This window comes from Callithrix jacchus, chromosome 2 (genome assembly GCF_049354715.1).
Source record: "Callithrix jacchus isolate 240 chromosome 2, calJac240_pri, whole genome shotgun sequence".
Taxonomy (NCBI): domain Eukaryota; kingdom Metazoa; phylum Chordata; class Mammalia; order Primates; family Cebidae; genus Callithrix; species Callithrix jacchus.
In genome coordinates, this window is record NC_133503.1 from 38,544,607 (window position 1) to 38,558,602 (window position 13,996).

General features: G+C 44.0%; 1 protein-coding gene across 2 annotated transcripts in view; it reads left to right on the forward strand.

Annotated features, from left to right (window-relative positions):
* Positions 1-321: 321 nt before the first annotated feature.
* The window catches only part of CYSTM1 (cysteine rich transmembrane module containing 1), a 73,862-nt gene continuing 60,187 nt past the window's right edge, over positions 322-13,996 (forward strand). Inside the window, exon 1 of one of the 2 annotated variants that reach the window (XM_008985979.5) lies at positions 322-1,345. In XM_008985979.5, coding sequence (XP_008984227.2) covers positions 1,327-1,345 — 19 coding nt within the window. In that variant the 5' untranslated portion in view covers positions 322-1,326. The remainder of the gene's footprint in view (positions 1,346-13,996) is intronic. The other variant, XM_035286016.3, reaches the window with a different exon arrangement.

A 13,996-nucleotide genomic window follows, 5' to 3' on the forward strand; every position in this document is an offset into this window, starting at 1 on the left:
ACCGATCCAACCAAGGGGAACGCCTGTGAGAGTCCCAAGTAACCATCGCAGCTGGGAGGCCCGCGTAGGAAAGCCAGACGCCTACCTCGCGTCCAGCAACGTAGACTGCCGCAGCGAGCTTCCGGCGGCGCTTAGAGGCGGAGCGGCTGGGGGCGGGGCTCGTGCTGTGACGCCCGCCTCGCCTCGCCTCGCCCCGCCCCGCGCGCGTTGCCAGGGTGATCAGGTGACTCCCAGTTCGTTGCGCTTGGGGCTGCCGTGACGTCAGGCGCGAGGCAGCGCCTCAATCGCTCCGAGACAGGTGCGGTCTGGTCCGGGCTCCTCAGACCCAGACCCGACCGTTATCCAGTCGGTTCGTGGAGAGGAGAGGTGAGACGCGGCGGACCTGACCCGGCCCAGCTGGGACCAGGAGCGGGAACAGGGGCGGACAGGGCGCGTCCCGGGATGTGTGCGCCCCGGAGCTCCCCAGAGAGCGCCCAGAGAACTGGCGGTCACTCGGGCGGACCAGGCTCAGGCAGGGGCTCGCGCAGCCCCTGAGGAGGGGTAGGGAGGCACGGAAACGGCTGCCGCTGGCTGGACTCCTCCCGGCACCCCGCGGCTACTCTGGGGCTCCGGGTCGCTGCGCCGCGCGTCCGGGCGGTGGACTCACAGGGGCTCCGCGTCGCTGCGGTTCTCTCCTCACAAGGAGTCAGCGGGCTCGGAGCCGGGCCCGCCACACCCTGTCCCGGGGGACGTCCGCGGGAGGCTTCTGGATTTCCTCGCCCTGGGCTGCGATTTCTGAGGCGCTGCTCTGCGGGTTCCGAGCTGGGCCACCCGGAGGCAGAGGGCTGGTCGCAAGCCCCGCGAGTGGGAGTGGGGCGGGGGTGACTGGAAGTAACTAGGGAACGCAAAGCCGGCGTTCGGCGGCCGGGGTGTTCAGAGAAGGCGTTGTTTGCAGGGGAAAGGAATCCTGGCTGCTGTTGAGAGCGGAGGATTGGGATCTGAGCGGACCTGTTGGAGGAAGTGAAATCTGAGCGGGGTCCTGACGGGTGGAGACTAATCTCCTGGTAGCGGCGGGGGTTGCAAGGGGAGAGAAGGAGGGGACGCCCCCTGGGGAAGGAGACCGTGAGGAAAAACGATTTGGGGACTGACTGGACCATGTGCTGGGCCGTTTTGGGGGAAAAGTTTTTGATAATTAGGTTAGGGAAGGTTAGGAAAGAACTCTTGAGTGCCCAGCTGAGAGGCACTGTGTGCTGTGGTGAGCCATTGAAACGTTGACTAGATTGGGGTAGGAGGAACACTGAGGAAGTTGGTGTGACATTCCGGCAAAGAGGTGAGGAGGAACTTCGTATGACATTCCGGCAAAGAGGTGAGGACACTCTTCTCTGATGGGATTCCTCGAACCCTGCTTATGAAATACTTGTAACCGACAAGGGTAGGGGCTCAGGCAGCCGGGTGCTTTCTCCAGCCATTGTTGGCAGATTTTTAAAATTTTAATTAACAAAAATTATGCATATTTATAGATTTATGCAATATGATACATGTAAACTTTGTGGAGTAATTATGTTAGCAGATTTTTGAAAAATTCCTTCTTATGAAAGGACTCACCCAAGAGCAGCTCATTTTCGAGTATCTCATTTGATTGGATTTAATAACTTGTTGAAAGCTATGCTTCCCTCAGTATTCAGGAGGGTTGTAGGTCCCTTTGCCCTTTGCCCTTCAGAGGTTTCAGAGTGTCTTACAAACACCTCTTATCCCTAGGGTGAAATCCAAACCTCAAATGACTGGTAGGAGATTTAATAGGGGGAAGTTATTAAAGGAGAATCAGCACCCAAAAACATCCATACGGGGCACTGGGTGAGCTGAAAAGAGTCCCATACTCTTTGTTAACAGTAGATCAAAGATCTCTAGCCCTTTCCTACCAGCTTCTATGAGTTTCTCAGTGTAAGGCTGCATAAGTGTTAGTTGGCCATTTTGTCTTAATTTCCTGAGCAACAGGAAAAAAGTATTTTGGTTATATGAAGAGGAATGCCTTGGTGATTTATGATATTTCCTGGCCCTGAAATTTATTGATGCTGTGACCAAAAAATACACAGCTGTCCATTTATTTGTTTTTGAAACAGAGTGTCGCTCTGTCACCCAGGGTGGAATGCAGTGTCGAGATCTCGGCTCACTGCAACCTTCATCTCCTGGGTTCAAGAGCTGTCTATTTTATATTGAAACTTACCAACATCTGTTTTCTGGGAGGTAGTGAAATTTATTTTGTATTTCTTTGACTCCAGAAAGCAGAATTGGGCCTCCAGGGATCCCGTACAGTAAAAGGCAGGTTTGGGAATTGCTAAGGAAGGTGGCCGTAGCTGATTTGTGCATAAATATAGAAAGCAGTGCAGCAGTCAAAGGAGGGCAAATCCAGGGTGAGACCTAGAGAAACGGGATTTCCAGTCAGGTCAGTGAAGTCATTCACTGTAAAAGAAGCCCCGAAGTGTGCAAAAGACCAGAGTAGTTCCCCCCGCCCCCTCCCCCCCCCCCCCCCCCCCCCCCGCGTGTGCCTGTTGAGTGGTAGAGATTATGATAGTGATTTTTAAGGGGCTTTTTGGGAGCCTGTTAATATTAAGAATTGCTGGAATCAGATGTCTTGGCCACATTAAAAAATTTGAAAAGTAACTATTTTCTAAATTTCTTTGATAATATTTGAAACAACTAATTATACTTCCCTTGGAAAGAACAGTCCACCCCCTCCTTTCCCAAACAAAATAACTATGTGCTGTCAGGGCAGTTAAGTAGGCCAAAAGTTTTTGGAAATTTTCAGCTTTCATTCACCCCTGCCACCCCCCACAAGTTTTCCCATTGGTAGAGAACTTCAGACTTTACTGTCAGGAAGAAAAATGTTAGTGTGTTTCCCTAAATACAAACTATAATAAACAACAGGGCTGGCCTTTAACAGAAATGCTCTTAAGGGGAACTGGACTGAGCTGAAAGGCAGGGCTGGGGTATGGGCAGGAGTGTTTTGAACTCACCTTTTGTCACCTAAGGCCTTGAGCAGGGCACTCCTTTCTTGGCACGGAAACATTCTTTGACCTTGAATGCAGGTTAGTACCTCCTCACAGAGGTACTGAGAATTAATGACAGGCTTATATGAATTTTGAGTTCCTCCAAAGCAGAATTTTAATTTTTGGATGATGGTATATTTTGAGATGTGATAACATTTTTTAAAAAGAGGTATAAGTTCTAAATTTTTGGAAAAGTCTTATTCAAGACCTTCCTTTTTTTCTTTTCTTTTTTCTTTCTTTCTTTCTTTCTTTTTTTTTTTTTTTTCCAGAAACAGCTTGCTATGTTGCCCAGATTGGTCTCTTAACTCCTGGGCTCAAGTGATCCACCCACCTCAACCCCCTGAGTAGCTGGACTACAGGCAACCATACTTGGCTATATAAGGCCTTTTTGCTGGTTTGGGTTTTTTTTTTATGTTTTTGAGACAGGGTCTGACTCTGTTGCCTTGGTTGGAGTGCAGTGGTGTGATATCAGCTCACTGCAACCTCCGCCTCCTAGGCTCCAGCCATCCTCCTATCTCAGCCTCCCAAGTAGCTGGGACTACAGGCATGCACTACCATACCTACCTAACATTTTGTGTTTTTCGTAGAGATGGAGTTTCACCATGTCGCCCAGGTTTGTCTCAAACTCCTGGGCTCAAGTAATTGCCTGCCTCAGCCTCCCAAAATGTTGGGATTACAGGCATGAGACACCACACCTGGCCTTTTTGCTGTTATATTCTGGGGCTTTATGGGCTTGGTTACTAATCAGCCTATAATCAAGATCTGAGGCCTGGTGTGGTAATCCCAGAACTTTGGCAGGCTGACGCAAGAGGATCGCTTGAGCCCAGTTAAAGACCAGCCTGAGCAACATAGGGAGACCCCATTGCTACAAAAAAATTTTTAAAAATTAGCTGGGCATATAGTATGTGCCTGTAATCCTAGCACTTTGGAGGCAGAGGTGGGAGGATCGCTGGAACCCAGGAGTTTGAGGTTGCAATGAGCTATGATCACACCACCGCACTCCAGCCTGGAAGACAGTGAGACCTTGTCTCTTAAAAAAAAAAAAAAAAAAAGTGGCTGGGCATGATATCTCACACCTCAGCACTTTGGTGGGTGGATTGCTTGAGGCTAGGAATTCGAGACCAGCCTGGCCAACATGGTGAAACCCTGTCTCTGCTAAAATTACAGAAACTAGCCGGGCGTGGTGGTACATGCCTATAATCCCAGCTAAGTTGGGAAGCTGAGGCACAAGAATTGCTTGAACCCACGAGGTGGACGTTGCAATGAGCCAAGATTGTGCCACTGCACTCCAGCCTGGGAGATGGAATGAGACTCTGTCTCAAATAATAATAATAATAAAATGAATAAAAATAAAAAAGATATGGAGACCTGAGGCTAAATTCCTCTTTGTATTTAATATGTAAATAGTAAAGCTCAGATTGTTCACTCTCATTTTTCTTTTTCTTTTTCTTTTCTTTCTTTTTTTTTTTTTTGAGAGAAAGTCTTGCTCTGTCTCCCAGGCTGGCGAGCAATGGCACAGTCTCGGCTTACTGCAACCTCCACCTCCCAGGTTTAAACAATTCTCCTGCCTCAGTCTCCCGAGTAACTGGGACTTCAGGTGTGCACCACCACGCCTGGCTAATTTTTTGTATTTTTAGTAGAGATGGGGTTTCACCATGTTGGCCAGGCTGATCTTGAACTCCTGACCTCAGGTGATCCGCCCACCTGAGCCCCCCAAAGTGTTGGGATTACAGACGTGAGCCACCTCACCTGGCCTCACTCTGTTTTTTATTTTATTCTCTGTTAACCTGGTCTTGGCTTTTTTTAGAGTGCCTGGAGTAAACCAGTAACACAGAAGGCTGTGGGACTGACAGCCTTTGACCCAACATCCTTTTAACAGCAAGAGTATTATCAGAAAGTGTCACAGCCCTCAAAGGAGTTAGTTATTAAGCTGGTCAGAGACAAAAGGGAGTAATATTGCTCACTAAATTGGATGAGGAGTGAAATAGTCATCTTTTGAAATTTCCCTAACCTGTGTCAGGCCACCAGTCCTGTCACTCAATCTAGTAGGGATTCACGTGCTTGCTGATGTGCCCAGGGATACTACATACTGAACTGCAACATCCACCTTTTAGACTTTTGACATTTGGTAGCCAGGTCCAGCTCTCTCTCATGAGGGAAATTCTGACAGAAAAGGCTTTCTGTTTTCTGTAGGCTCAGCTGAGTGCCATGTTTCAGGCTTCCAAGCTCCTTACGCTTGGCCAAGGCTACTAATTGGCTTGGCTATAAAATGGGAGTCAGCAATTAAACAGCAGCAATATAGAGCAAGGGAATTGAACATGAGCTGACCCTCCCACTTTACAACCAAAAAGGTTCACACCCCTTTGGGCACTACACAAAGGAATCTTCACAAGGAAGTGAGCTTGGAATGATTCCTTTATAGCTTTTAGGGGATGTATGTGGAATTTTATTACTGATTTATGCCTTAAAGCCAGATCTTGAACACTGGGTGGGTCCCATCTAAAGCAAAGGAGGCAAATGGTTTGAATCCAGTCTCTGTGGGCACAAGCTTTTGGTATGACTTTGCCAAAAACAACAGATGATTTATATTTTTCTGAACTCTTTTCATTAAATGGTTTAAGGGAGAAAATTGATGGTCATGGTGGGAGGAGAGTTTGATCTACCTGAATTTACTCATTAAAGAGTAAATCCCTTATTCAGAGGTGCCTATCACTAGTTTCTTGATTATTTGTGCTAAGGAATCATTAGCCAGTCTCAAGAGAATTGGCTCAGAAAATACATCATAACTGAAAACTATCTAGGCATGCTCCTTATTCAGAGAAAAGTAAGAATGGTAAACAGTTGAACTACAAAGATGTTTGGAGAGAGGAAGACCTGGGAAATGGTGCTAGACTTCTGCCACTTCACACATCTAATGCTGTGTGCTGTACTTTACCAATCAGCTTTCATTTTCAGAACCTTGGGCAGAATCAGTTGGGAAAAAAGTGTGTGAAGAGGGGGACATCTGTAAGAATGTGCCTATTCCATGAGTCCTTATTGTTAAGTCGAATACTTAGTGCTTTCCTGCTGCCACTAGCTTCCTAGACACTCCAGATTCTGCCTTTCCGCCTTTTCCCCACTAACAGCCTTCCCTCCCCAACACCACTCTCTCTAGAGCTGGTCTAATCTTTGATAGAAGTTTCTGCACTCTTCTAGCTCTGCTAACTTTGTCGAACTAATTTTTGGTGACCTTTAATAGTCTGGTGGTGGCTATGTGAGAAACTCTAGTGAGAGCTAGTTGTATTTATTTACCGATTATTATTTTGCTTTAGAAACTGTCTGCCAGCCTTGAGTGCATGGCACAATCATGGTTCAGTGCAGCCTCAAACTCTTGGACTCAAATAATCTTCCCACCTCAGCTTCTGGAGTAGCTAGGACTATAGACACATGCCACTGTGCCTGGTTAATTTTTTATTTATATTTCATAGAAGTTGGGGGTCTCACTGTATTGCCCAGCCTGGTCTTAAACTCCTGAGCTCAAGCAATCCTGCTGCATGAGCCACTGTACCTGCATGACCCACAGTGGCCACTGCCACTGCGACATAGCAAGACCCCTGTCTGTATTTTTTGCTATGTTGACTAGGTCTTGCTATGTTGAGTAGGCTGTTCTCGAAGTCCTAGCCTCAAGGGATCCTTCTGCCTCAACTTCCCAAAGTGCTGGGATCACGGGCTTGTGACACCACCTTTGGCCAGGTAGTTGTATTTAACAGGAGGGTCTTGAAAGTAGAAACCCTAGTGCTTTTCACACTTCATTTGTGTTCCCCTGCATGATTTTTGTCTTATCTTTATATCACCTATGCTGTTATATAACAGTTTTCTTAAAGTTAACCCATTTTTTAAAACCCTAAAATTTGTTTAAAAGGGAAATGATACCATGGCCTTAAACTTAATAACTACTGTATCACCTGTCACAAATAGAAGGTATAAACTATTCAAATAAAGTTGTTTATCCATGTTACCCAGGTTCCACATATCCCACTTGGGGCAATACGGCCTTTACCCAAAGATGTGACTTACTAATAGTGAGTTTTTCAGGCAGCAGTAGATGGGTGGTAGGATGGTTTAGAGTAGGCAGGCCCTCAGAGAGGGGCCTCTGCAATCCTATCTTTCTCCTAAAACTTGTGTGGCTCTGTGATACCAGGAAGGCCACAGAATGAGGAATCTAGGAGCTAACAAGAAGTGAATGTAATGTGAAACCACTGATGTTTTCATCTGAAGTTTGCCAAAAAGAGGCCTGATTAGTGGTGAGGCTGTATACTATATTAAATTCTAGGCCCTTTGCCAGGGGTGTGGCTTCATTGATGCTGTATTACATTGTTCTTTCTGTGCCATTGTGCTCTTAGAAAACTCAGATGCTCCTGGGAAACTCAGATCTTTCTTGGGGAGTGGGAGAGATGCTATTTTTTTTTTTTTTTAGACGGAGTCTCAGTCTGTCACCCAGGCTAGAGTGCAGTGGTGCAATCTTGGCTCACTGCACCCTCCACCTTCCAGGTTCAAGCAATTCTGCCTCAGCCTCCCAAGTAGCTGGGACTACAGGCACATGCCACCATGCCCAGCTAATCTTTGTATTTTTAGTAGCGACAGGTTTTCACCATGTTGGCCAGGATGGTCTCGATCTCCTGACCTTGTGATCCACCCACCTCGGCCTCCCAAAGTTCTGGGATTACAGTCATGAGCCACCATGCCTGGCCAGGAAGCTATTTTTTTTTTTTTAACTCATCAATACCCCAAACTACTTTGAGCTCCTTTCACATATAGAGAGCCGTTTGTGGATGTTGCTAATGATAGAAACTGAAGCTATCATCTAGCATTTTTTTCCCCCAATCTTCATTGTCTGTAAAGCATATTTCTTTAAGAATACTGTGAAAACAGAAGAAAGGGGGAGGATGAGCTGCCCTGGGTTGTATGGTCTCTTAGGTGCAGCACATGATAGGCATGAGTGGTGCTTTCTGGTTTGATGTGAAATTCACTGTTGTCCATTAAGAGCCACCCCACCGAGCTGACTGAGCTGCTGCTCCCTCAGAGGGTCAGGAGAGCGCGCTTTCATGATGGAGCAAAGCTGGGCTGGCTAGGTATTCATCAGGAACCAGGAGCGCTTAGTTAAATTGCCAGGGCATTAAGCTGTAGGGGCCTCTTTCTAAACCATCAAGATTTCAACTTTCCCACAAAGCCTAATCTAATGCTCTGGGAGGAGGCGGTCAGAGCCTGTCTTTCAGGGGCTGGGCTGGCGGGGTACCTGGCCTGGGAAGTGGCCTTATCAGGCTTGTTAGGAGGGATGGACCTGTCCCTTTCTAGTGTGTCCTCTCAACTTGGCAGGGGGCAGAGTTCTTCCCTTTTCTCTCTCTCTATGCCCTAACCTCTCCTTTTAATTCCCCAACTCACTTTCTGTGTTAACAGCTTTCTTCCCTTTTCCTTTTCCTTCTGTTCAATGCTGCCCTTTCTTTTGTGCCTCTCTCTTGCTGGGCCCCATTTTCTCTCCATTCTCACTTTGAGGATTGACTATTTGAAGTTCCAGTTACAATGCTGTCCTGTATGTCCCGGTGACTAGATGTAATTCAGAGGTTCCTACCCTTTTTTTCTGAGGAGAAGCCAACCTTTATTTCTCCACTGGCTTTCAGATAGCAGTGTTGGTGGGGTACTGATCAGAGTCCCTGAACTGAGTGGTTGGGTGAGGCTGGATGTGCCCCTCCCCCATATGGGGGTCCCAGCAGTGTAGGGGAAGGTGTTATAATCAGAGTTTGCTGACAGTGCCAGGATCTGTAAGACAAGGGGCTGAGGCTCACCCGTGGGGACCATTCCATAAGCTGATGGCAGAGGCAAGTACTGCATCCAGGCCATCCTCTGGCTTTTGCAGAGGATCATACATGATGAATGAAGGCTGGAGAAGGAGCCCTTGGGTGAGGTTGGCCTGGAACCCAAAGGATTATTTGCAACTGTGGATTCTGTCCTGGAGTCAGCTTTTCCCAGGTGGCAACTGAACCAAATTGTGTTCCCGTATGGTCGGAAGATTGTTGGAAGCATCTAGAAACATTGCTTTCCTGCTCAATGAGTTTAAAAATTTATTATTTTCTCATAAAAGCCATATGGTTAACTTTACCTAAAGATGATTAGCAAGGGTTTTAACTTTTATTGTTAAATATAACATATGTATACAAATATCTATATAATATAAATGTACAGTTTAATCAATAATTGTATTCATTAATATAACTGTGTGATCTATTCAGGTTTAGAAATAGAAGTTTATTTTTAAGACCAAATGTGGTAATCGAATGTACTGTTGTAATTTGCTTTTTTTCTACCATGTTGGTACTTTTGCGTATCAGCACATGTAGTTCTAATTTATTCTTCTAAAGGGTCGTATAGCAGCAGTTTTGTGGATTGGAAATACCATGGTTTACTTAACCATTCCCATATTGATGAACATTATATTTATATATACATGTGTATAAAGTTGGGTTTTGTTTTTGTTTCTTTTCTGCATAGTCAAACTACCTTCACCATACCCTTAAAATTTGGAGAATTTCCAGCATATTCCATCTAATGCAATAGCAGACAAATGGAATTGATAATTTTATTTGTATTAATAGCAATACTAAACGGGAGGACCAAGCTAGCTATAGTTCTTTACCTCTTATCCGCAGCTCTAGGCCTGATATGTAGTAGGTACTTAAATATCATAAAGTAAGTGAATTATTAAGTTTGTCAATAATATTCAACAAACAAACATAAAGTTACATGAATCCTTTAAAAAAAATAATAGAAATGGAAGATGCAATAATCCTGTAAGTCTGCTCTTAGCAAGGCTATTCATGAGCTGACCCCCTTCAGCCTCATCCCATGCAGTATGCTTCAGCCATAAGAACCTACTCAGTTCCTCAAATGTGCTCTGCTTTTTCTCTGAAACATCTCACATCCGCAGAGTATGAAAGTTGCAGTAATATGAAGTTTTGTTTATGCTTAGCTGTGTGATCATCACTTCTCTTAGAATCTTTCTCTGACTTCCCTGGGTAATTAGTTGTCTCCACTTTGAGCTTGCAGTACTCTCTGTTTCCTCTATCTTAGCTTGGTTTCATAATTGTTGGTGATAATGTCTGTCTTTCTCATACCCTGAATAGGAATTGTCTCTTGCTTACCGATATCTCAACAATGCCTGGAACCCAGTAGTACTGGGTTATAGTTAATGCTCCTCTAAATATTTATGGACGAACAAATGACTGTGTGAATGGAATAAACTAATATGTCAATGCCAAAATTTAGTGAAAACTGTAAACCAGAGATGATATGGCAGCATAAAACTTAGTAATTCTAGGCCAGGCGTGGCGGCTCTTGCCTGTAATCCCAGCACTTTGGGAGGCAGAGGCGGGCGGATCATTTGAGGTCAGGAGTTCAAAACCAGCCTGGCCAACATGGTGAAACGCCATCTCTACTAAAAATACAAAAATTAGTCAAGCATCTTAGTGCACACCTGTAACCCCAGTTGCTCCGGAGGCTAAGGCAGGAGAATTGCTTGAACCTGGCAGGTGGAGCAACGTTGTAGAGATCTCACCACTGCACTCCAGCCTCGGTGGCAAAGTGAAACTCTGTCTCAAAAACAAACAAACAAACAAAATCCTCAGTAATTCTAAAGCTTTTTTTTTTTTTAATGGAGTCTTGCTCTGTTGCCCTGCTGAAGTGAAGTGGCGAGATCTTTGCTCACTGTAACCTCTGCCTCCTGGGTTCAAGTGATTCTCCTGCCTCAGCCTCCCAAGTAACTGGGACTACAAGTGCCTGCCACCATGCCTGGCTAATTTTTGTATTTTTTAGTAGAGACAGAGTTTCACCATGTTGGCCAGGATGGTCTCCATCTCATGACCTCATGATCCACCTGCCTTGGCCTCCCAAAGTGCTGGGATTACAGGCGCGGGCCACCTCGTATTTTTTTTTTAAAGCTGAACAAACTACACACAAAATTATAGATGAAAGAGTCAAGACATACTGAGGGACTTCGAATGTAAAGTGATCTATTTACAAAGGTCTTGTTAAAAAGCCAGCTAATAGGGAGTTCAAAAAAAAAAGACACTGAGGCCTTAAGGATAAGATCTGCTCTCATAGTTTTTGTTTGTTGGTTTGTTTTGTTTTGTTTTTGAGATAAAGTCTTAGACTGTCTCCCAGGCTTGAGTGTCATGGTATGGTCATGGCTCACCTCAGCCTCAATCTCACAAGCTCAAGTGATTCTCTCCTCTCAGCCTCCCCTAAGTAGCTGGGACTACAAATGTACACCACCATACCCAGCTAATATTCCTATTTTTTTGTAGAGATAAGGTCTCACTATGTTGCCCAGGCTTGTCTCAAACTCCTAGGCTCAAGCAATCCCCCTTCCTTGGTCTTCCAAAGTGCTGGGATTACAGGTGTCAACCATGGTGCCTGGCCCTGCTCTCACATTTTTAAACTTTAAAGATAATTTTATAAGTTACCAAGAAAGATAAATTTAAGGATATAAGGATCAGCATGACTTTAGGCTTTGATAATAAGAAGGGTTCCAAGATAAAGAAGTCTGTATTTAACCAAAAGGATTTTGGTTTTTTACTCCAAGTCTGGTACCTAGCCAAGGGACTTCACAGTTTGAAGCAGAAAGAAAACATCTGAAGATCTTAGAGAACCGAAGTGTCTTGTAAAAAAAAAAATTGTAACTACAAATCACTTTTAAAAAGCAGTGAAAAGCAGATTTTGAGTAGACTGTTAACAAGAGGAAGATGAGTAATGAGAAGGCAAATTGGTATATCAGAAGTAAATAGGAGGCTTAAAGTGGGATTTTTAAAAAAATTTGTTAATTTTAACTTTTTTTAAGAGACAGGGTCTTGCTCTGTCTAGACTAGATAGTGGCATGATCATAGCTCACTGCAGCTCAAACTCCTGGGCTGAAGTGATCCTCCCACCTCAGCCTCACAAGCAGCTAGGACTATGGGTGTACACCACCACAGCTTGCTAATTTTTTTTTGAGGGCGGGTAGAAACAAGGTTTCACTATGTTGCCCATGCTGGTCTTGAACTCCTGGCCTCAAGTTATTCCCCTGCCTCAGCCTCCCAAATCACTGGCGTTATAAGTATGAGCCACTGAGCCCAGCTAAAGTGGCATTCTAGCTATTAAAAATGACAGGAAGCATGGACATATATCTGAAAGCACTAAGAAAACTTAATCTTTTTCTGACTGTATAAGTTCTCTTGAAATTTTCAGAAATACAGATGAATATAAGTAATAAAAATTTCCAGCCGGGCGTGGTGGCTCACGCCTATAATCCCAGCACTTTGGGAGGCCAAGGTGGGTGGATCATGAGGTCAAGAGATTGAGACCATCCTGGTCAACATGGTGAAACCCCGTCTCTACTAAAAATACAAAAATTAGCTGGGCATGGTGGTGCGTGCCTGTAGTCCTAGCTACTCGGGAGGCTGAGGCAGGAGAATTGCTTGAACCCAGAAGGCGGAGGTTGCTGTGAGCCCAGATCATGCCATTGCACTCCAGTCTGGGTAACAACAGCGGAACTCTGTCTCAAAAAAAAAAAAAAAAAAAAATTCCCACAATTCCAGCACCCAAGGAAAATATCTATCTATCTATCTATCTATCTATCTATTTTCTAGCAAAATATCTGTTTGCTGTTACTGTACAACTTACAATAAAGTATGAAAATCTTAATATACAGCTCAATATGTCCATATGTATTCATGTAAACATGACTCAGCTCAAGATACAGAACATTTCCATTATTCCTGAATGTTCCCTTGTATCTTCCCCTCAGTACCCATAGATTCATTTTGGTATCTTTCTTTTCAGCATCCACAGATTTGTTTTGATTGTTCTTGTACCTCATATAAATGGAATCACAGAATGATATAGTTTGGATATTTATCCTCTCCAGATCTCATGTTGGAATGTGATCCCCAGTGTTGGAGATGGACGGTGGGAGGTGTTTGGGTCATGGGGGTGTATCCTTCATGAATGACTTGGTATCCTCTTTAAGGTAATGAGTGAGTTCTCTATTAGTCAAGTGAGATCTTGTTTAAAAGAGTCTGGGACCTGCTTCCACTCTCTTGGTCCCTCTCATCATGGAATGTGCTTGCTTCATCCTTTGTTTTCCACCATGATTGTAAGCTACCTGAGAGTCTCACCAGACCCAGACGCCAGCACTATGTTTCTTGTACAGTCAGCAGAATCATGAGTCAAAATAAAACTCTTTCATTTGTAAATTACCCAGCCTCAAAAAGTGCTTTATAGCAACACAAAACAGACTAAGTAGAGTATTAGTGAAATCTGTTGAGTCTGTCCTCTCTTGCTCATCCATTGTGTCTGGGATTCATCCATGTTGTTGCATGTAATAATAGTTCTTTATTGTTTTGGGGTCATTTTCTACTGTTTAAATATGTAATTTATCTGTTCTGTTGATGAATATTTGGATAGCTTTCAGTTTGGGGCTATTATAAATAAAGCTGCTTTGAACATTCTTGTTTAAGTCTTTTGGTGGACTTACATACTTGTTTTACTTCAATATATAAATATCTAAGAATAGAGCTTCTGGGTCATAAGGTAAATACTGTGAAAGTCATGAATATGTGGTATACTTTTTTCTAAAAGCTTGATTGTTTTAGCTTTTGTATATGTCTATGATATGTTGTGATTTTTTTCTGTGATATGTTATGGATTTTTTTTTGTATGATCATGGAGATCAAAGGTCATTTCTCCCCAACACAAAGATATCCAATAAATCCAGCACTATTTATTGGAGAGACTACCTTTTCTTTTCTGAATTACAGTGGTCCTATCTGTTAAATTAGGAGACTGTACTGTGTGGATGTGTTTTAGGACTCTTTATTCTGTTCTATTGATGTATTTTTCAGTATTTATTTATTTTATTATTATTATTATTTATTTTATTTTTTTTTTTTTGAGACGGAGTT